This window comes from Budorcas taxicolor, chromosome X (assembly GCF_023091745.1).
Source record: "Budorcas taxicolor isolate Tak-1 chromosome X, Takin1.1, whole genome shotgun sequence".
Taxonomy (NCBI): Eukaryota; Metazoa; Chordata; class Mammalia; order Artiodactyla; family Bovidae; genus Budorcas; species Budorcas taxicolor.
In genome coordinates, this window is record NC_068935.1 from 62651678 (window position 1) to 62674837 (window position 23160).

General features: G+C 59.8%; 1 protein-coding gene across 9 annotated transcripts; it reads right to left on the bottom strand.

Annotated features, from left to right (window-relative positions):
* Positions 1-414: 414 nt before the first annotated feature.
* HCFC1 (host cell factor C1) lies at positions 415-23160 on the bottom strand. Of its 9 annotated transcripts, XM_052663853.1 has the most exons (27): positions 22395-23160; positions 22004-22148; positions 16723-16871; positions 16409-16569; positions 15652-15860; positions 14692-14776; positions 14089-14195; positions 12810-12989; positions 12368-12727; positions 11978-12138; positions 11384-11581; positions 10831-11055; positions 10633-10737; positions 10020-10275; positions 9554-9696; positions 9275-9413; positions 8918-9138; positions 7093-8440; positions 6732-6895; positions 5660-6236; positions 4977-5297; positions 4648-4766; positions 4425-4562; positions 3946-4131; positions 3067-3367; positions 2614-2677; positions 415-2396 (listed from the first exon to the last, which is right to left on the bottom strand). In XM_052663853.1, exons 3-27 carry the CDS (start codon positions 16765-16767, stop codon positions 2357-2359), a joined length of 5853 nt encoding a protein of 1950 aa, XP_052519813.1. In that variant the 5' UTR covers positions 16768-16871; positions 22004-22148; positions 22395-23160; the 3' UTR covers positions 415-2356. The 9 variants fall into 9 exon arrangements, with proteins under 9 accessions (XP_052519813.1, XP_052519812.1, XP_052519808.1 ...); XM_052663852.1 differs by having other exon boundaries at positions 4977-5294; positions 5660-6104; positions 10056-10275; positions 22004-23160; XM_052663848.1 differs by having other exon boundaries at positions 10056-10275; positions 22004-23160.

A 23160-nucleotide genomic window follows, 5' to 3' on the forward strand; every position in this document is an offset into this window, starting at 1 on the left:
AGCAGCATCCCCTGACCACAGGGGCATCCCTCCAGTGATGCTGGTCTGTCCTGGGGGCTGTGAGCTCTCAGTCCAAGGAGTGTGGTGGTTGTCCCGTCCTCTAGTGAGAGGAGGGAGGTGACATGGCCTCCACACAGGGAGTCAGCAGCAGCTGTTCAGTGAGCCCCTTTGGCCTGTGCCCTGCATTCTGGCTGCCATCGTGGGATCTTCCAGGGGCAACCCAGTCCTAGACTAGCTCGCTGCCAAGGCCACAGCTCATAGCACAACTTTTGAGCTGTCGGAGGTGATGGGAAGCACAATTCTGGGAGCAAAAATCTCCTGGACGGAGGAGGGTGGTTTGTGAGCCCTGCAGGGCCCAGCTTCCTGCCTCCTCCCATGAGTCCCGGACACAGCGGACACCGCAGGTCGTTATTTCAAAAAGTCTTTTAATTGTTCAAAATAGCACAAAACGACATCGCACTATGGTAATATTGAGTCACAAGGGTTACTCTACAATAATGAATGGGCGTACTGTTTCCAGAAACAGAGAGATCAGAGGGCGCTCAGGAATCGGGCTGGGGGGAAGACAATGGGATCAGGCGGTGGGCTCCAAGGTGACTAAACGTGACGTTTTCCACAGCGAAATATACTATAATACAACAGAGGCCCCAGAGGGTGGGGGCTAGGGGCAGGGGTCTGCAGAGGCTGGGGTCTTCCCAGCCCCAGCTGCATCTCCAGGGCAGAGGAAGGGGCTTTGACGACATCGGCTGTTCGGTTCAAATCCTTCGGTGCGACTTGCTCGCAAGTCTTACTCCTTGCTAAAAACCTTGGACATGGAGCAGAGCTGGCACTGGACTAGCCGCTCCCAGCAGAGCCCAGAGCCCAACTTCATAGCATTGATGGTACCACGACTTGTCATCCCAGGCAGCCTCAGAGGCTGGGTTTCTGTCCAACGTGTGCCATCCCTGCCCAGAGAGGGTGGCCGCGGGAAGTGGCGGCTGTGTGTGTTGGATGCTCTAAGCACTCATGCCAGGGAGGGAGCCTGGGGGTCGTGGAGAGGGCCATGGACCCAGGGCTGGGTATCGGGTCGTGCCCACGCCTTTGCACCATCGTCCTCAGGAAGCCTGACTCTGGGTTCTAGAGGACTCTCAAGCTCAAGCCTCTAAGTGTTGGAGCCATGGGCCACGAGGGGGGCAAGATTTGACCGCTCACCCTCCGTCATCCCAGAGACCTGGGGACAGGGAGCAGGGCACATGACAGGGGCCAGAAAGAAAATCACACTGGGCAGCAGACACCAGGCCCACAGGGAAAATGCCATACTCCTCCTGCCCTGGCCACCCCTCACTTTTTCGTCCAGAAAGATCCCTGCCAAGGCTTCGCCAAGGATAAAAGGTTAAAAAAGAAAAAAAAAACAAAAACAAAACAAAAAGATACACATTCTGTACACAACTAATAACAACAAAAAAAGGGACAAAACCCCACACGCTAAGACTAAAATTACAATAAAACTGTTAACTTCATCCATTTCAACTTAAAAAAAATACAACAAATGCAGCAGTTGGTGATGTGGCCCCTAACCCCGACCCCAGAGAGGCCGAAGCCGGGCTCGGTGGGAGGGCTCCTCGAGGCCCCAGGTGGGCGTCGGGAGGTTTTCACAGAACACTGCTCAGGCCACCACGGGGCTCCTTCTCCGCCCCTTGCTTTTTCGTTCACTTTTTCTTCTCTGAACGGTAAGAGGAGGGGAGGGAGGACGGGATGGGAGAACGAAGGCCTCTGAGAAAACGTGTCAGCTTCCCATGGGACTGCCAGGCAGGGCAGGGTTGGATAAACCAAATGGGCAGGCGGGGGTCACGTGGCAAGAAATGCTAAGGTCACAAAAGAAAACAGAACCAGATACCCGGTTGGGGGGGGGGGGCGCGCCCCCCAAGACTCTGAGACTAGAGGTGGGGAAGGGGGCCAGGGGTACTTCTACAAGCTCCCCCCACCAACTCCTCGGGCCTTGGCTGATCCCTGGAGCCAAGGGCAACAGCGAGAGGTGTGCAGACTTTGGAGGAGGTGGGCTTTCCGTCTGCTCCGGTGCGTTTAGGTCTCTCGCTCGAGGGCTTCCTGGAGGAAGGGGGTGCACCCGCTCCCTCACTCTCTCTTTAGCATCTGCCTTCTGCTCCCCGCCCCCCGCCCCCATCCCCGCAGGCATGGTAAAATGTGCTTTCTCAAGATTCTTGTAAAAACAGAGAGAGGGGAAGGGGGGAGGAGGGCAGCTGCTGGCTCGTGAGGGTGGAGTGTGCGCCAGGCGGGTGGGGCAGGCGGGGCGGGGCAGGCGGCGGTCCTGAAGCAGAGGGGAAGCTGGAGAAGAAGCCAGGCGCTGGGCAGCTGCCTCTCACTGACCGTCTGCCTTCGATTTCTTTGGCGCGGATTTCCTTGGAAGATGAGAGGCAAAGGCAAAAAAAGACAGGGTCAGCGTGGGTCTGCGTGGCGAAGCGAGTGGGACTCGGCCAGGGCTCCGGCTGCCCCCTAGGCTGGGCGGCCCCCCACGTTTCTGGAGAAGCAGGGCCCGGCTATCCCCACTGCTCCTTGCTCTCGGGGTCCGCCTACTCCCGGCCCCAGAAGGCTCTTGGAAAGGCACCCTCTGCTTACATTTCTGGAGACGACATGGGCCGCTTGCTGGCCGGCTTGGCGCCAGAGCTGTCTTTACTGGTTTCTAAAAGCAGAGAGGGGGGAGTGGGCGGGCAGCCCTGACGCCACCCAGCACAGCGCAGCCAGGTACCAAGTGTGCCGGCCCCTCCCGTGGGCGTGTGCCCCAGGGTCCCAGCCACCTGCACGCCAACCCCCAGGGCCATTCTGGACACAGCTTAGAGGCCTCTGCTGTTGTCCCCCTGACTGACAGAGCAGCCCGAAGCCTGGGCGCCCACCCCCCACCTCTGGCTGCAGGTCCTGTTGGCCCTTCCCGTGCCCACCCCCCTCCAACAGTCCCCCAAGGAGCTGTCTCCACAGTGGGTGAGGAATCCACCCACCCCAGAGGGTCAAGCTCACCAGGCCAGCAGCTGGCAAGAGCTCTCCCTCCCCAAAGGGAGCCCCACACACACCCACCTTGCAACCACCTGACTTGGGTGGCTGGGCCATAGCCCTTCTCGTTGCGGGCGGCGATGCGGAAGATGATGGCGGGCTTGGTGGTGTAGTCGATGTGGGCGTTGGAGAGGCTGGAGGACTGCACGAGGCAGGAGGGGCTGGGCCCGCAGTACACCCGCATGAAGGCCAGCTGCGCTGGGGTCGAGCTCTTGGTCTCACCGCCGGCCTGTGCGCTCTGGATGGCCAGGTACACTGAGTACTCGATGATCTTGCCGGAGGTCACAGAGGGCGGCTCCCAGGTGAGGTGAGCACCGTCTGGACTCTGGAACAGAGGAAGCAGAGACCGAGGGGGCCATCTTCAGCCTCTGTGACTTATTCCTCCCCTGCCCATCGGAGAACAGACAACCTAGACCGAGTCAAAGCTTTCAGAACTGACAGCTCCTTCTTCACCCCCCTCCCAACACAACAAACCTATTTCACAACAGAGCTCAAGGAGCTCCAAAGAGATGGCTTCATCTGCCCACACCAGGAAGGCAGCCTGACACAATGGCAAAATGAACCAGGACTCCAAACACTTTCCTAGACCTGTTCTGTCACCTAACAAATGGCTTGTCATTTAGCCTCTTGGTGCCTCAGTCTCCCCATCAGAAAAATGGAGAGAACCACAGGCCCAGACCTCATCAGGGAGTTTAGGCATTAGAGGATTAGGTAAATGAGCATGTTACTCATGGCTCACGCAGTGTCAGAGATGGAGAGAACCAGAAGCTTCAGCCCAGACCCACCGGACTCTGCCTACATCTCAGGGGCCCCTCCCAAATCACCCCCGCCCAGCCCAGCAAAGAAGAAAGCCCCACAAGCACGGGCTTAGCTAAGGACAGAGGCTGATCTCACAAGACTCACTTTGCTGATTTTAATGGCACACGGGGCCCCTGGGAAGCCAGGCAGACATGTTTTAAAGGCTGAGATCTCACTGAAGGGGCCCCGGCCACAGGCATTGATCCCGGCAACGCGGAACTTATAGGCAGTGCCTGGCTGCAGCTCCTGCTTCTTTAGCTGGTTGTAGTCGGGCATGGTGCCCGAGTCATCCTACAGGGACAGATCAGGCGAACAGGAGAGATCAGAGTGACACGAATCCCACCACTGACAGGGCTGCAGGAGTCAGTGGAGCACTTTTCCACTATGGGGACAATGGGGTGGGCAAAGGGCGGCCATGGCAGCCCTGTCATGACTAGGGGGGCCAGGGCTGAGCTTTGCCACTGCTTCAAAGGCTGCAAGGGGGATAGGGTGAGGAGGGGTCAGCCCTGAGACGGAGAGCGCACCCCTTAGGAGATTCACAAGCCCCTGCCCACCTGAGGGTGCTGGCCCCCAGGGATACATACATCAGTCGGGACAGCGTCTTCGGGTGGCAGGAAATAGTGTGTCACCATCACATTGGTGCCCTTAATAACCCCCACGTCAAACCACTGGTTCTCCTTCTTTACAGGGGCTTTGCTAGGTGGCGGTGGCAGGTCTGGCTTCTGGCAGGCAGAGAGGGAGAAGAGATCAGGACACCCTCAGAGTCCGGATCCATTAGCCCGCTTCACCTCGTCACTCCAGACTCACCACACCCAGGGACTCAATGCCGTTGGCCACTTCTGTCAGGGTGGCCGCGGCCTGCAGCTTCGCGGGGCTGGCCACGACGACCGGCTGGGGGGCCACAAATGTGTTGGACGGGGCCAGGCCTGGGAAGTAAAACAAGGTGTCAGCAGGAAAGGCTCCAGAGACCAGGCTTCTGCACAGGAGCCCCTGCCTCAGGCTATACGACCGAGCCCATTTCTACCCCAAGGGACCTGGGACCCCACTCACAAGACTTTCTTCCCCAGTCAACTGACTTCCCTAGGGGAGCAAAGCTGTAGGCCAACCCGCCCGTGGCCAGGCAGGGCCCCACGTACTCTCGGTGGCCGTGGGGGGCAGTAGGCCCACGGTGCTGGGCACAGCCCCGGCCAGCTCATTGAGGCAGTTGCTCTCGATGGTCGGGTCATTGAGGCTGTCGGCAGGGGCCAGAGCTTCCGTGGGCAAGTGGTGCTGCTGCTGCTGGGCCTGCGCCTCCTGGAGCTGCTGCTGCTGGACCAGGGCGGCCAGCTCCTGTTGCGTTAGCACAATGGGGATAGTGGTCGCCTGGCCTTCCTGGCCCTCAGCTGACAGGTGGCTCAGCTCTGCCTGCGTCACCGCCGCGGCCGCCTCTGAAGTATCCATGGGCTCCCCAGTGCCTGCTCCAGGGGCAGAAGATGACTCAAGAGGGATGCCAGCCCCAGCTTCCCACCACCACTGCCCTCTCAGAGCGACAGGCAGGATCTGTGGATGCCAGCTCTCAGAGCCTGTCCCCCAGACCTCTCCTCTGCCCTCCCCCTGGCGAGACCTGCTTCCTGCCTGCGTACCAAAGTCAGCCCCCATCCCAGTTAGGCCATACCGTGCCATCCTGGTGGCAAACAAGTTCCCTTTGCTCAAGCTGCCTGAAGGGAGGCACCCGAAGCGTGGTTCATTACCCCTGAGCAGCCTGTCCCTCCCTCAGGGCTACCCCTGGCCTCAAGCGAGGACAGCCTGCTGAGCCAGCTGGCCTATGCGCAGCACCTACCCATGACAGCCTGCTGTGCGGCCTGGAGCACGGCCTGGATGGCCAGGGCCTGGGCCTCCTCTGTGGCTGCAGCCTGCGCGGCTGCTTCAGCAGCAGCAGTCACTGCCAGCTCCTCTGGGGTGAGCCCTGTCACCATGAGGGTGGTGGTGCCCGCCTGGGCCTCGGCCATCAGCTCTTGGGGGAGGGACAACTGGTCTACTTCGGACTGGGTGGGTGGCGGTGGCTGGACCACCACGGTGGCCACCACAGCCGAGCTGGCAGGCTCCTGGCCTGAAGACGGGTCCCCTGTACTGCTCAGATCCACGGCGGCCTGGAGCTCAGGGCTCTGGGAGGCTGACAGGACCTCGGTGGAGTCCCCCACCAGGGGCGCGGAGGCAGGCTGCAGGAGCTGCCGTGGTGGAAGCTGCTGGCGCGGCCCTGGAGAGGCCTGGAGCTCCTCTGGGGGCTGCAGGATGTCAACAGCAGAGAAGGGCATGTCAGAAGTTTCTGTGTTGGCTATGGTCACTGTAATCGTGGCCGGGATGGGGACTTCGGTGGTCAGAGCCCCTGGGGCAGTCTCAGTCACAGATGAGATCTTCTAGAAAGGGAGAGAAGCCCCCGTCAGAGGGGAGGAGAGGAAGACCGAAACCAGGCAGGCCTTCATCTCTCCCTGTGGGCCGGGATCTGCATTCTCAATGGGTGGCCACAACCCTGCCTGACAGACAGGAACAGTAGGTCACTGAGCAGCAGGGCGCATGGCAAGAGAAGGCGAGACCTCTGACCTGCCAGCCCATTTTAACCCATCCCGATAGAGACCCCTTGGTCTCACGAAAGGGGCCCAACTCCTGCTGTGCCACACCATAGCCTAGTGATGAGCCACAGGAACCAGCTACAACAATAAAATCACCCAAAGGACACCCACCAAGGACTGGGGCCTACTGCGCCCTGCCCTGTCAGGCGAGAAACTGCCCTTTTATGGTCTGGAAAAGGAGCCGGGAGCAGCGCATGCCTGGAGCAACAGCACCACCTGGTGTCCAGTTCAGGAACATGGGCCTAGGCGCGCCAGGTCACAGGGACCCTCCTTGGTTCTTACCGGCACCGAAGGGCCTGGGACTGGCGTGGACTGCGTCACGGTGGTCACGGCCCGCGTCAGCGTGGAGGACACTGTTGTCGTGATGGGACTGGAACTGGCGATATTCACACTGTCGCCCTGGGTGCTCTCCACCTCTCCCTGGTCACCAGCAGGCGGTGGGGGGTCTGGTGGGGCAAGCAGAGAGTAGGGTGACAGGCCCTCTTCCAGCAGGGCTATCATCCAACTCTGCCACCAAGAAACACGGTTGCCTGGAAGACCTGCCCGTACCGGGCAACTGGGCTCCACAGAACTGAACTGCGGGCCTCTCGGTGAGCCCTGAGCCCAGGAGCCTGTGGGGACCTAGCTGGTTGCCTCCACTTACCTTGGTTGGAACTCATGTTGGAGGTGACAGTGGTGGCTGTGTGCGTAGTGCCTGTCTCGTGCGTCTCACAGGGCGGGTTGGAGCACACCCTTTGCGTTGGGAAAGGAGTGAGTAACGAAGCGCCGGCCTGAGGGGCAACTACGGGTGGCACTGCCACCTCCAGGCTGGACTCCAGGGTCCTGTGGGAGGGGGCGGCATCCGGGAGCAGGGCGCCCAAGCTGACAGACATGGTCGTGCCAGTGGAAGCGGTCTGGTGCGTCTCACAGGGCCGGCTGGCAGGAGGCTGCTGCCCGCCCTCTGGCTGGCCTGCAGGCCCTCCGGATGTGGCCGTGGTGGGTGTGTGGGTGGTGCCCGTCTCGTGGGTCTCACACGGGGGGTTGGAGCAGACCTGGGTCACGGTGGCCGAGGGGCACAGCAGTGCTTCCAAGGCCGCGGCAGTCACAGAGGCACTGGCTGAACTCTCGTACACAAGTGTGGGGGCCCCCAGCAGCTCATGGGGCTCCCCGGCACCCATGGCAGAGCAGGCCACAGTGGCTGTGTTGGTCGTGTGCGTGTGATGCACCTCCAGCTGGCGCCCCATGGACACCAGCGGGCCCAGGCCAGCAAGGGACCTTTCCTCACCACCGGGCCTGACCTGGGCACTCAGCGGCCCCAGCTGTAAGAGAGTGGCACCGCGGCCAGCGGCCTCGAGGGCCACGCTTGGTCTGAGGAGCGGGCCGGCTGAGCACGGGGCCCCGGTGGCCATCACAGTCATGGTGGTGCTGGTCGCGCTGGTCTGACGGGTTTGGCACGCGGGCTTGATGGAAACCTGGGCTCCCTCTGACGCCCCGGCAGTCACGCTGACCCGGACCACGGTGGGAATGGTGGTGGCTGCGCAGGCGAGCCGGATGTCTCGCCGCGGCCCACCTCCGATGCCAGACATGGCGGTGGTGGCTGTGCTGGTGGTGCCAGTCTCGTGAGTTTCACACGGCGGGTTGGAGCAGACACGAACGACACTGCCATTCGGCTGGCCCACCGTGGAGGTCACGAGAGCAGCAGTGGCCTCCTGTCTGTCGCAGACAAACTGCACTTGGGTGGGCTGGGGGTGCCCCCCGAGATTAGCGACGACGGTGGTGGTGGCTGTGTTGGTGGTGCCCGTCTCATGGGTCTCGCACGGCGGGTTGGAGCACACCAGGGTCACGGTGCCGGGCTGCACGTCACCCTGGCCCGAATCAGCGATGGTGACCGTGGCCGTGGGCTGTTCTGTAGTAGGGGAGGCCAGAATGGACACTGGGAGGTCGTGCACAGGCTGGGCCTCCACCCCGCTGGGTGCCGTTATCAGAGTCACCTGGGTAGGCTGGGAGACAGGCTGGGGAGAGGGCACACAGGGAGTTAGTGCTGCTGCCCATCCTCCTGTGTCTGCCCCTGCCACCTACCTGCAGTACCCCCTGGGACCAGCGACTTAGCACCTAAAGCAAAAACCCTGGCAAGTCTAGGACCTGCTCACCCTCACTCCAAGACACTGACTGGCTCAGGGACCAGAAAAAAGGAACCAGGAAGAGGTGGAGGAGCAGGGCCTAGGCTGGGGCAAGCCCTTGGTCAAGCAGGGGTAGGGGAAAACCTGGCTGACCCCGTGCTGTGCCAAGGCCAGCTTCACCACTTCACCAGAAATTCAGCTCAAGATGCAAGAACCTAGTGCTCAAATGCTAAACATGGCTGAGATATATCGTCTCAACCCGACAGGCTAGCAGGCAGTGACTAAGAATCGCAATTATGCACCTACAGGTGCCACATGCAGGAAGGAAACCAAGGGCCTGGCGGCACACTGCAGCTCCGACTGCCCTACCTGCATGGTGATGGTGGGCGTGGTGAGCCCAGCGGCCGCCGTTAGCGTCGTCTGCGCCGCCGACACAGTGATGGCAGTGGGGTTGATCACCTGACTTGAGAGGGTGGCGATGGTGCCCAACGTGGTGATGGGCGTGGCCAGTGAGGCGCTGGTGCTATGGCCCCCGGCTCCGGCCAGGCTGGTAGAGACGGTGCCTGTCACCGTGCCCAGGGTCGTGACGCCTGGAGGCGGGGAAGGGGGGGGTCGGGCGGGTGTGGGAGGAGGTCAGCAGCTGGTGCGGCTGTTCTCCCCAGGTGAGTGGGACCGGGGCACACCCCGACCCTGCCCTCGCGGCCCCGTACCCCGAGGCCTCCATACCTGTGGTGCCCTTGACAACCAGTGTGGTGACGGCCGGCTTGACAGCAGAGACAGTAACGGGGGTAACCAGGCGGACGCCCCCCATAGGCACGGTGCGCAGGATGGTGCCTGGCTGGCCAGGTGCGCCCTTCAGCACCACCTGGAAAACCGGAGAAAAGGGCCCCCATGTCACTTGGGGGCTGGCCAGAGCAGACCCTGTGTTGCCTCTCCCAGGCCCTACGTGGCCTGCTGAGGTCCCAGGCTGGACCCTCGGGGAGGATAGGGCCAGGCACACCTCACCTGGGTCACTCCTTGCTGCCCGTGGCCTGTAGCGATTTTGGGAACAGCCGTGATGATTTTGGCGGGGGCTCCAGTTCCAGAAGTCATCACCTTGGTGGTGATAATGGTGATGGGCGACTTGATGCCGGCACTGCTAGTCACGCCTAGAGGAGAGGGGGGCATCCTGGCTTCAGGAAGGGCCAGGCAACAGTGCTGGCCTCCCACCCAGGCCCGCTTCTCTCGGACCCTCTTTTCAAACAGTTATGCCTGTTACCCCTCAATTAAAACAAAGACGTACAAACTGCAGCCATACCCTTGCTACCTCCTGACAAATCGTAAACAAGAGGCAAGGGCAGAGCAGATGGAAAAATCTTACACAAGAGGCAAAGAGAGGGCACAGCAGAGAGGAAAATCTTAAGAGGCAGAGAGGGCAGTGGAGAGTGAAAAACCTCAACGGAAAGATGTTGCACACTGGCTACCCCCTCACCTGCTTTCTCCCCAGCACACCGGGGAAGGCCCCTACCCGTGGCGCCCGCCTGTGTGATGATGGCCGACATGGGGATGGTCTTAATGATAGTGGTGGTGCCGGGCTTGGTGGTGCTGGGGGACACACTGCTGATGCCCAGGATGGTAGGCTTAGTCCCTGCCCCGCTGGCCTGCGTGGTTGTGATGATGGTAGTGGGCTTGCCATCTGCAGACGTCACCAGCTTCAGGATGGTCCCGGCTGGCAGGGGTCCTTTGGTCTGTAAGGGGAAAATGCATGGGGGAAGGCTGAGATGAATGGGCATCACTACCGGGATACAAAGTGTGGCTTTGTTGTCGTCGTTGAATTTTAAATGAAGTCTGGTTGCTCTACAATACTGTGTTAGCTTCAGGTGTTTAACAGAGTCAGTCAGTGATACACATATGTATCTGTCATTTTTTAAAAGAACTGCAAGTTTAATGGTGAGTCTGGTCTGGCCAGATTCACTGCCAGCCCAAACAGCTTGGACTATTCTGAAGACTGCAAGTGACAGAACCAAGCAACAGGACCTTCTGAGCCACTCAAACTCATGGGATCTTGTCTAGGCAGGGTCCCAGTCTAGGGTCCACGAGCTCACCTGGATAATCTGAGTCACCGGGCCTGTAGATGCCTGGCCTGTGACTGCCGAAGTCTGAACCGGTTTGGTCTGCACCACTGACATCACTTTGCCCAGATTGGAAATCTAAAAATGAAACGACAGCGCACCAAAATAAGTGATCCAGAGACCGGTCAAGGGCATGGACTGGGCTGGGCGCTCCTGGTGCTGGTCACTCACCAGAGCACTGCCTCCTGGGACCGAGATGGGGCTCTTCACCAGGGTGATGGTCTTGGTGACCCCACCCACCACTGTGGTCACCACCTGGGCTTGCTGGGCCACTGTCACGGTCCCGGACTTGTGTACAGTGATGATGGGACGGGTAGATGTGTTGGCGGCAGAAGAGACGGAGGTCCCCACCTGGGCAGCTGCAGTCTTCAGCATGCGAGTGGCTGGGTTGCTCACCTGGAGATCACAAAGAAGAGTGGTGGGTGGGGGTGGGGGGGAGGAGAGCTGGCCCCTGTGCATTTGTGTATGTCCACCAAGCTCAGTTTCGTTCACCTCTCCTTTAGCGAAACAAGGGAGGTCACTGGGCCACAGATCTGGCCACAAGGCTGCCACACCCCCATGGCTGCCAGTTTATTCCCCAGCCACCACTTAAGCACCAACCACGGACCCCCATCCTCTATGGTTGGTCCAAAGGCCAGAAGCAGTGACCACTGTCTAATGACGGTGCCCAGAAGCTCCTGGCCCCAAGGCTGTGGGCTCAGAACCAGCCCCAAGGGATGCTCACCATGACTGGCGAAGAGGCCACCTTCACAGTGGCTGGGAGCGTGGTGGTGCCTGGCGTCACGGCCACGGTTTTGACGATGGTAGTGCCAGCCGGGACACTCAGGACTGTGGGTGCCGAGGAAGGAGGGATCTTCTGGGTGGCAGCAGCCGCGGCTGCCAATGCAGCCATGCCACTCATCTGTGGGCTGCTGCCAATGACCTGCAAGGGACACAGGAGCTTAAGCCCACAGGGAGCACCAGACCTGAGGTGGCCCCAATCCCTGCTTCCTGGAGCAGCACCTCTTGGCTTTGAGGACGGCCAAGCGCTGCTCTACTGGCCCCAGACCTGTACTCCCACCATAGACCAGGCCCGTGTCAAACCCCAGCTGGCTAGCTTCTCCCCTCAGAAAATACACATTTAAAATGCCCTTGAGATCAGACGGCGAGGAGACCATTCTGAGCTGTCAGCTTACTAATCCTGAAGTTAGTGATGAGAGGTTGCCTCATCAGCACTTTCCAGGCCTTGGATGAAAGGTGTTAGCACAGGGTGGGAGTCAAACCCCTCCAGTGCGCCACTACCAGCAAAGTCCCACCGCGCCCTGCCCTGGCTCCTTACCGTCCCCTGGGCACTCTGTGTAGGCACAACCATCCGCACGCCTGCGGGAAGGGAGGTCACAGTCACGGGGGCTTTCCCAGCCTGGCTGGCAGGTCGCATGGTGACCAATGGGGTTCCCGTGGTAGCCTGAGGACCGGTCACTTTCAGCACAGCCGGGACACCTGCTCAGAGAAGGGGCCGAAGTAAGCGACTTCCGGGACCTGCTTGGGCTTCAGCTCCCGCCCTTCCAGTACTGCTCGGGGACAGTCTCCGCGGGTCAGGACCAGGCACCCGCAGCAACACTCAGCCTCCGGTCTGCACTAACGGCCTCCAGGCGTGCGGTCTAGCAGCCCCCGCTCAGGCATGCCACCTCCGGGTGAGCCAGTTCCTGCCCTCGAGCGCCCGGCTCACCTTGAGTCCTGGCTGCGGCGGGCACGGAGATTGAGCTGCCAGGCACCGTCGGCAAGACCTGGATGGTGGTGGTGGTCGGGGGCGCGGCAGCAGCCTGGGGCAGGAGCGTGATGCCTACTTGGGTCAGCGGCTGCACGGCAGGTGCGGCTGCTGCTGGGGCAGGGCTCTTGGGAGGATTGGCAGGCACAGACGGGACTGGATTGGGTGTGGGGGAGGTGGCAGTGGCAGCCGTGGCAGGAATGTCATATTTCTGGAGCTGCAGAAGGTAACTGTCGGCTGTCGCCACGGCCCCCCAGCTCACCTCCAGGGAGTTAGTGTTGGCTCGCACCAGCTGTACCCGGGCTGGAGGTGGCGGCTTTTCTGTAAGAGAGCATCACTGGTGAGGAGGAAGAGGCAGACACTTCGGGGGCGGGTGTGGCAGCTCTCGTCCAGTTAGCCTTACCCGTTTCCAGGTACCAGAGGTCCTTGCAGCAGACCTGGTTGTTCCAGGCCTTTCGGTAGCCGTCACGCCCACTCCAAATGTAAAGGCGGGTATTGATGGCTACTGCACAGTGGCCGGCACGGGCCCTGGGAATATTGTCTTCCAGCGTATCCATCAGGATGGTCTCCCAAGCCATGGTATCTGGGGAGGACAGGATGTGAAGGTCAGCGGGGGACAGAGGAACCGACAACCCTCAGGGGCTCTTTGGCCTTTTGCTGTCAGGGATGGGGAATTAAAACCAGGAAGTCATCCAAGATTACTAAAGTAAGATGAAGACAAAAACAAACAAACAAAAAAATACAATTCCGTATGGCAAAAAGACCGTACAAAATTAGAAACCACGAACTATAAACTGGGAAAACTACATGAAAGACAGTCAAAGGTTCCCCTTCTTGCACATGGAGCAACACAAAAGCCTCTAGAAAGAGATGGGCAAAGAGGAACGCAAGTTATGGAAAACGTGACAAAAGATCTCAGAAAAGAAAAATACATACCCTCACTCAAGATAAGAGAAAGGCAAACTTAACCCAGAAGGTGCCTGGCAGCTTGATGTTCCTTTCGCTGCAGCCAGGGTTGAGGGTGAGCCAGGGGAGGGGACCTGGGGCTGGCCCATGGGAAGTCAAGCACCTACGGGGCTTGGTGAAGAGTGTATGCTTTTGCCGGCCTGGTGAACACCACTAGGGACATCTGCATGTCCGGTAACATCCCCCTGCCGGCAAGGCTACCTCTAGGTTGTTCCCCTTCGGATACACCTGCACGTGGCAAGAACGGTGCGAGGATACTCACGGAGCAGCGTCGGTGCAAGTTTTGACACCACGAGCGCAATTCAAAAGAATGAGCCACTCGCCCTGCGGGGATGGGATGGTCTCCGGGACAGAGGAAACACAAGGGTCAGGCACTGCGCTGCGTAGAGCAGGCCGCCATCCTGTGTGCTCCGTTTTTAAGGAACCTATAGGCAACGCTCACATCTATGGCACGGTCCCTGCAGGGTGGGTGAGAAACCACCAACAGGAGACGAGAGGGAGGCACTGCGTGGTTACGCCGGTGAGGAATAGCCTATTCAAAACACGCCAAGGAGCGTCCCTCAGGGCGCCTGGACCACTGGCTACGCCTCGCAGAGTTCTAGAGGCACGGCCTAGAAGCAGCTTGGCCCCCTGCGCCCCCAACACAGCCCGCAGGCCGAGGTGGGCCGGCCTCCCGCAGCCCTCTGCAGGCCGCGCTGAGCCCAAGGAGGCCATACCCAGGTTGAGACAAGCCAGGGTGTTGGTACACTTCCACTCCTTCTCGTGTGTGGCCACTTTGACGTCATCCATGACGAGAGGCACCCAGCCACCAAACACGTACATTCTGGGACGAGGGAGGGAAGAGTAGGAGACGATTGTGGACGAGGTGCCAAGCTCGAGGCCACCTCTTCCATCCAGAACGTCCTGAACACACTGGGTCCTCTAAGCTCTCCCCGGGATGCACAAAGCTCTGAACGTGGCCCTCTCTGCCTCGGTGGCTCAGCCCTCACAAGAACTGTGTCACCTCCAGCGCACGGAGCTTCGGTGTAGCTCACCCAAAGCTCCACTCTGTCCCCATCATCCTTACGTTCACTTTGGGACCTTGGCATTGACAAAGACACTCAGCTGCTGCTGCAGAGGATCTAGAACAATCTGTGTCCCTCTACCCTCTTTTTTTTCCTGGTCCCCCAGGGTCATAAGGGGAAGACAAGGCTGCTGAACGCCAGCCCAGCCAAAGAGAGGTCTCCTCAGGCCTCAGGGATTGCTGGAACGAAATTGTGAGCCCATGGGGGTGGGAGATGGGGGCTACAAAGAGAAAAAAGCCACGGCTGGCTACTCACTTGTTTCCTATGGTAGTGGCCGAGTGGAGACTTCGAGGAAGAGGTGCCACCCCACTGAGGCTGGGCTTATTCCACGTCAAAGTCTCTGTGTGGAGGGGTGGGAAGAGAAGGTTACTCACACCAGGTGGGACACATGCCCTCTGACCCAGAGGCTGTGTCCCAGATGTGGGGAAGGCTCTGGAAAGCAACTATTAACACAGCACAAGAACTGCACGCCTGGCCTCTCAACAGGCCTTGAGAGACCCCCTGATCACCAGGCTCTGGCACTTCCCAAGTGGTCTTTCCCGAGCACCTGCTATGAACCAGGGCTGGGGCTGGGGGTAGGAGCTGTCGCCATACCCTCCAGATGCGCCATAGCACCTCCCACTCCTCAAGAGGCACTCACCCACCGTCAGCTCCGTCATCTACAGACCCAGGGCTACTAGGAATTCTGTGCCCAATACACTCTCTTTGGAACGCTGATGCAATGCTACAGGACCACCTAACCCTCTATAGTTGTGCAGTCGGCCACCTTCTCCAGGTGAAAAGCCTGAACTCCTGATTCCTTGCCTGTCGACCTGCCCATATAGCCCCCAGGGTTCTCACTGCGTCTCGGCAACCCCTCTGGCTGGGACAGACCAGGGGGCCCTGCTCCCAGCACACCATGACCACTGACGAGTTGACAGGGACTTGTGCTACCTTACCCACACAATGTCATTCTAGAAAGGCCATTTCTTCTCCCCTCACTCTACTGCAAGCTAGCAGACAGACTTGGCCAACAGAGCCTTGCTCTTTCTTAAACACTGCAAGCTCAGGGCAAAGAGAACAGCCCCAGATAGGTCCTATCCTGACCCAGTCACAAGTAGGGTGCTAGGCAGGACATGCCTCCTCTGTGAGAGCCCCACCACAACACCCCACGCCAGCTGCCCCGCAGACCAACTGCACTCCTAGACCATAGGAGCAGCCACACCCATGTCATACCGATATCCAGGGTCCAGAGGTCCCCCAGCCTGCAGCCACTCATCCCTCCATAGATCACCAGTTTGGACTTCTTGTTGTCTTTCTCAGTATAGACCACTGCAGTGTGAGACTCTCGGGGTGGAGGCAGGACACCGTACGTGATGGGAATGTCCCAGGCTACCACTCCAGAGCCCGGCCGCAGTTCCAGGATGTATAAGTCATTCAGGTACCTGAATAAAAATGTCAGGTTAGGGCAGGCCACCCACTTTGACAGGGGAATGGCAGACTCCTGGGGAGACAAAGCCAGGGCTAAGGCTACACGGACTCCAAATCCTTCTACCTCTGTCCTCACCCCTGAGGAGGGGTGCGAGTGGAAGGGGAGCAGCAGGATGGGGTGTGCTCAGCTGCCCTGCACGAAGCTGAACATGACATGAGGACCTCTGAGGTGAAAAGGGAGCACCAGCTTGGGACTACCTGCTAACTCTAGAAAGGCCCTTGGAAAATACCCATCACGAAGCCTGTAAGCACTGAGAAGGACCAGCTCTAAACTGGGTCTGAGGAGCAGGAACCAGCACAAGGCAAGGTTGGAGGAACCAACCGTCCTCCCACAACGCCTCCTGGGGGTTAGACCCCTCAGCTCTGGAAAGCTCTTTAGATGGCGTCTAGGCCCACTCTCCTGTTTCACAAATGAAAGGGACCTGGTACTGCAAAATTGACTGCTGTGTGGGCGAACACCCCGGCCTTCATGGGATTCCACATGAACAGGACAAAGCCTCACCTCGGAATGTTGTTCTTGGGGTCCTCGCTATCATTGGCCAGACCCCCAAACAGGTAACATTTGTTGCCCACAAGGGAGAAGCTGTGCCCAAGCCGAGGACACGGAGGAGGCCCATTTTTAGGTGTCTTTGCTTTCAGTCTCTTCCATTCCCACCGGCTTGCCTGCAAAATCAAGGCTCAGTGATTAACTCGAGGGTGAGCTGGGTCGTTTGTCATATACGGAGGGGCTGCTGGGGGTGGGAGGGGGCGCCTGACTGGAGTAAGAAGGTCTGGGTGGTGCAGGGCCTGCCCCCGCTCTGACAAGCAGGACACTACCTGGAGCTCGTAGAGGTCGTTGCTGTACTTCCCGTATTCCACCATCCCTCCGAACACGAGCAGGCGTGTCCCATCGCACACGAAGCCATAGGCTGCACACCCAGGAGGGATGTCCCCTCTCACAGCCGGGATGAACCACTGGTTGGTCGCTGGCGGACAAAAGTTAGCAGAAGTCAGAACACCCTGGGAGCCACCAGAACCAAAACCACCACCCCTCTGCCTTCCTAAACCCACCAACCTTCAAATATAGTCCAAGAAAGGACAGGCTAAGACAGCGCCTCTTTTCCCAAGGATGTGGGACTTCTTCCTTTGAGCATCCAACTGCTAACCCTCTAAGCCATTTTCCAAACCCTCTGGCCTCAGAGACCACCCCAAAGTCACCCTGCTTCTCATCACAGTCATCTTAATAAGCAGGAAGTCACTGACAAGAGAATCCATCAGCTTCTGGGGATGGGACCACCTCCCGCCACTCTATGGGGACTTGGAAAGAAACATCTAACACCCAAGCTACCCTCCCGGAGGCCCACAGCTGGCTGCACATCTCAGTGGCTGAAAGAGCGAATGCTGCAGGCCAGGGGCAACAATCCGAGTACAGGCCAAGGAAAGCTGTGGGGGCACGCTCGCGCTCTGCTGCAGTTTCCCCGGCGACGGTCCACAGCTCCCTCCTCCAGAACACAGGCAGAGGCGGTGGCGGGCAGCCTCCCAGCCCTGGAAGCCGCCTCAAGACTGCCGCCTCAAGCCAGGGTGGAGCTCCTCAACTGCCCTTGCTCCGCCTGGCACCCCGTCCCTCCCAGGCAACCAGTCCCTTGCCTGCCTTGCCAGGGCTTCCTGGCAAAGTCACGGAGAAAACACTGCCCTTTTTGGAGGGACTCCTCCTGTCCTGTGTTATTTGAAGGGCTATCTCCTGAAACACACACTGAACTCTCACCAGACACTTCAAACCAGCAGCCAGCTGCAAACCTGACTCCACGCCCCTCCATCAGTTTTGGTCAAACATGGGCGACCAAATCGGGACTGAGGAGACAGTGGACAGGACAAGGACCTGAGCGTCAATGGAGCCCCTCCCAGGGCATGACAGGGACCGGTCCCTACCACCCTCTCCATGCTGGGTAACCGGACTCCCACGGCGTCACCCTCAAGGGGGGAGAGGCCTGCCCCCACACCCCAAAGCACATTCCACCTCCCGGCATAAAGGCACCCTGGCTGGCCACTTCCCAGGTGGACACATCCTTGGAACGGGCCGTGGGTCCCACCCTCGGTTCAGGGGAGTCACTAGGCCTCAGGGACGCCCAGCACTCCCCTCCGTCTCCCCTGCCTGCAACGTGCACCCTGGCCCCAGAGTCCGGAGGTCCGCCTTACCCTTTCTCGAGGTACAAAAACAAACTGAGAAGAGCAGCAGCTTTCCAGGCTTGAGCCCTCGGCCCTACACAAACTGGGGGGAGATGGCTCATGCAGTGCCCTAAGGAGCTACATCCAAGTTCCCAGGATAAATGCTGACACAGATCTCTGAATCTCCCTCCATGGACACGGGAAAGAAAAGAAAGTGAAGTCGCTCAGTAGCGTCCGACTCTTTGTGACCCCATGGACTGTAGCCTACCAGGCTCCTCTATCATGCGATTTTCCAGGCAAGGGTACTAGAGTAGTTGCCATTTCCTTCTCCGGGGGAATCTTCCCAACCCAGGGATCGAACCTGGGTCTCCCGCATGGCAGGCAGATGCTTGACCATCTGAGCCACCAAACTTTTAAAAACTGGACACAGGAACAGAGGCCGAAAGGGGAAGTAACTGACCAGAGGTCACAGGGTCAAACAAACACATGAGACGAGAACCCTGTCCCTGAGTAAAAGGGACCGCCAGGTGCCTCCCTGAGGGCCGGGGGAGGCTACACAGGAAAGGGACAGGCCCACAGGTGTCAGGTCACCTGCCACCTGATTCAAGGACTGGGCGAGAGGGACTGGTGACATCCCAAGAGCTCATTCTGCAGCACCCAGGAGGGGCTGACCTCGATCTAGAACACTCCAGGCAGGAGAAGGCTGTCAGGCAGCACAGTTTCTGGGCCGAAGCCTGGTTCTGCCCTGAGATGGCAGCTGTCCCCTAATCCTATCACCCCTCACTCACTTATCTAGGGGGGTGGGTGGTGCACGACCCCTGCGGGACCCTCCTCCCCCCTCAGTTCTGGCTTGTCACCACTCTCGGCTGGGAGGGGGGCTAGGAAGAGACGCCTATACCCCGGAAGAGGTGGCCCAGCGCCCCCAACCCCCCCGCCCCGCTTCCTGCATGGTGGAGGCGGTGGCAGGTGCCAGGAGGCACGGAGTGGGGGAGATGATTCTCAGAAGAGGTGACGTGGGACCCAGAGCCTTGAAGGCTGAACAGGACTTCCCAACAAGTGAAACCGGTGGGGTCAGGCAGGAAGTGCCTGTGAGAATGCGAAAGGCCCAGAACAGAGGGTGAACAGGTTGGAGATAAGCTCAACTTAGTAACCAATTAGCTCCAGGGAGAGCACACCCGGGAGGTGTCCCCAAAGCGGGGGCCTGCGCCTGATAACCAAACCGAAGGCCGAGACAGCCAACAGGGTGACCCTGGACCCAGCACGTCCCGCCTGAGACCCCAGGGTCCACGTGTGCAAAAACAAGGAAGTTTCACTAGCCGCTTTCCAAGGCTCCTTCCGGCGTCATCAGCTGAGGACATTGGAGAACTGGCGTCATCAGCTGAGGACGTTGGAGAACCACTGAGGCAGACTCGCCTCGACCGCTGCCTCGCCCAACAGCCACAGCCTCCCCACACCAGGGCGCACCCCACTGTGTCAGGGCCAGGGCCCCTGGGTGATCCACTTTGGTGTTGCCAGAAACTTCCCTGAGGTCAAGGATGGGTCTCCCAAAAGCCCGGGAAGTGTTCCACGGCCACTGGGGAGGAAGGACACACACTTCCTCATGCACCCCCTTCCAGTTCAGTGCACACCTGCCACCCCTAGCCCTGTCACCCCCGATCTCTGAGCTGCCTGAGATGGCAAAGCAGGCACGTGCCCCCTAGGGTCTTTTGTCTTAGCAACGGGGAACTCTCTCTCAACGATGAGTCTCTCTGAGCATTCCTATTACAGAAGGAGAAGCTAGAGAATATGCTCTGACCTCATTTAAGACACAAGACACAAGACACAAAGTAAACAGGAGGCCAGCTGTCAAGGCAGCACTAAAGATGCCCTAAGGATGCTGGGCATCTGTGCCTCGGCTGGTGGGAGATAGGCCACACCAAGCCCGGCTCTCTGAAAACAGCAGAAGCTCGAGGCTCCGTCAAACAGGAAACACTAACATGCGGTGAGGACTGGGGAGCCGCGTCTACTAGCAGTGAGAAGTCGCCAAGGGAGTTCGTGGGGCACTTTCCGAATTGGTACCCTGGAGGAATCCAGGGCTGTGGCCCTTTGGAAGGCTGGCTCCCACTACTACACAACGTACCCTTCCAGAAGGGGAACAAGTGAATGCCGAAATGGTCAACGCATGTTGACACGGAGGCCCCAGGAAGCAGTGGCCTTTGGAGCTGATGGTAATTAGGCCCCTGGCCTACTTTCTAAAATTGGCATTCCCTGCCAAGGAACCTGCTCCAGGCCTTACAAGAAGGAAGGTGGTCCAAGGGGTTGAGGAGGTTCTGCTGAGCGCACTGGCCTCTCTAAAAACAACCCTGCCCCTCAGCCTTCCCTTACTGGGCTAATCGCTGCCGCCGCAGCTGTCCAAGCTGGCACCAAGCTCCAGCAGCCAGCCCAGCCTCAGCAGCCAGCCCAGCCTCCCCAGAAGCAACAGGTGCTCCGACCCAGAATGTGAAGGGTCACCGGCAACCCACCAGCCTCGGAAAGTCAACTCTGTAGGATCAACCACTTATAAGACGCAAGCATATTGAACTCTGTGCCTCAGGGGAGGCACGGGCCGGGAGCACTCAACTGAGAGAAACCTTGGCTCCAACCCTCAGCGCACGGACCAACAGCCTAGCTCAGAGCAACCACGGAGCTGGGGGCAGAGGCAGGGGGGGTGGGTGGGGGGACACGGGGTGCCCAGACCCAAGGACCCTGGCCCGCCAGAACCCTGGGACAGGACAGCTTGGGGGCAAAAGGCATTTGGCAGATGAGCTGGCGTGGGGGGAAAGGGTTAGAAGCCAGCCCCTGGCTGCGGCTGACCCCAAAGTGACCTGGAACTGCAGAGAAGAGCTTCCTAAAAGCACACTATGAGCCAGGAGGGGGTTTGCAGCAGCTCCACCTCCGCCGCTCAGGCTCTGGAACGGAACGCGCCCAGGCCCATTGCACCCAGTGAGAACGCTCAGTCCCTCTCCCCAGGCCAGCCTCCATTCAACAGGCAGCTGGGGCCCACGAAGGCACCAGGTGTACCAACTGGCCACCATGGGGGAGGGGGCCGCAGGAGGATGCCGGGAAGCTCTAGAGACTGAGCAGGGGTACCAGACAACAGACCCAAGGCGACTGCACCTCACTCCTCCTGAAGAACCCAGCCTCGGGTTTAGGGGCAGCCTGGGAATGGGCAGAGTAACCTCCTCGGTCCACTGTGGGATAACTGCAACTAATCCTTCTCTCTTCCAGCCAAAGGCCCCAGATCCAGACCACGGGCCATGGGAAGGGAAACACTGCAGGAGTCGACGCTGCAAGTGGGGAACGGCAGCGTCGTCGGATTTGTGGGGCCCCAGGACGACAGTTCCCCAGCGTGGCACACCGCCCGCCCACCCCGTCCCTGGGGCAGGATTGAGGCCGCTCAACTCTGCCCCTTTTCTCGAGACGGCCACCTCATCTGTCATCGAAAAGTTGCCACTGTTCCCAGAGTGCACCAGAGATGAGGAAGAGCCTAGCAGGAATGGGGGGGGGGGTGGGACTCTGCGCCAAAGGGACGCATCCGCCCGCCTAGTTGGCGGGGGTAACGGTGTCTTATCTGAAGTCACCACCGCGGGCGCCGCCCCCGCTCCCTCACCAGCCGGCCTAGAGGGTTCCTCTCCAATACTGAAAGGCACCCCCTTCGGAGACAGGAAAAGCAGGGGTGTCAGGATGGGGACAAGAGCAGGGCAGAACAGACAAGCCATGCAGAGCAAAGGATCTCGGAGGGGAATCCCGTGCGGCTGGAGGAAGGAATGGGAGGAGGGGGGAAGAAGGCAGCCGGGGAAGGGAGGAGAAAAAGGAGGGAGAAAAAGGAGGGAGAAAAAGGGAGGAGGGAAGGAGGAGGGAGAAGAGGAAAGGAGGGAGAGGGAGGAGATGGAGGGAGGGAAAGATCCAAGGACCCAGCGGGCTTTGCACTCACCCGTGTTGTACACGTGCAGCTCGTCCACTATCCCCTCGTTGCCGCCGCCAAACACCACGATGAGCTCCTTGATGGCCACGGCCCGGTGGCCGTGGCGGGGCCGGGGCACTGGACCCGACCAGCCCACCACTCGCTTCCAGCGGGGCTGTAAGAGCACTGCTGGCGAGTTGGCGGGTGACACGGCCGAAGCCATAGTTCCGGGAAAGGGCGCGGTGGAGAAAAGTCGCCAAGTGGGAAGGGAGCCCCCCAATTCCGCTCACACACACCCCTCTTCGTCTAAGGTGGCTCTCACTGAGAAACTGATCCTCACACAGCGGTGGACGGCTCCATGGAGGCCGCCATCTTAACTATTTTCTCCTTCCCTTCTCCTCTTCCCCTTCTTCTCGCTTACCGCGTCTTGTCGAGAGCCTCTTGAAACTGTCAAGCGCCTGGACCCGAGAAGCTGGAGGCCGTCGAGTCCCGCCGCCCTGACTACTTGCCTGGGAGCTCCCACTTACAAGCTCGAGCGGGAGGCCCTGGGAGCCGCCATCTTGAGCCGCCTCTCTCTCCTCCCTTCCTCAGTCGTAGCCCTCCCCTGCCGGAAATGGCGGAGCCCCGGCCCGGTTCCCACACCCCCCGAGTCCCCTGTACTGGCCGGCTTCCGGGGCGGGTGGAAAGGAGCCACAAGCGCAGCGGTTGTCTCAGCCCCGCCGGCGCTCAGACCACAATTGTGGGAGCCGCCATCTTGAGACCGTCCCGCTTCCCCGCCCAGCGCTTAGTGTAGAGGCCGCTCCCTTAACAGCCTCGACACTCGTAAGGAATAGAGGCGCGCCAGAGGCCAGTGAAACGAGCTTGAGTTTTTGAGGGCTGCTCAGAGACTCGCCCCGTATGGCTCGTGAGGTCTCGAGAGTCTACCCTTAGTCCGCCTCTGCTGCTTAGGCTGCGCCTGCCGCCCTGGGAGCCGCCATCTTGAGACTAGCTCCCCCTTCCCCCCTATTCTCTTCCTCCCGGGTCAGTTCTTCCACTGCAAACCAAACGCAAGGCAGCGTCCGATCCTCGCTTTCCTCTTTATGACTCCTTTCCACAGGAGCCGCTTCAAAAAGGCAGAGTTAGGCCCCGAAGTGGCAACTGTACGGCAGGAGGAGCGGTAACGGCAGGGCGCTCATGCCTCCTCCCTG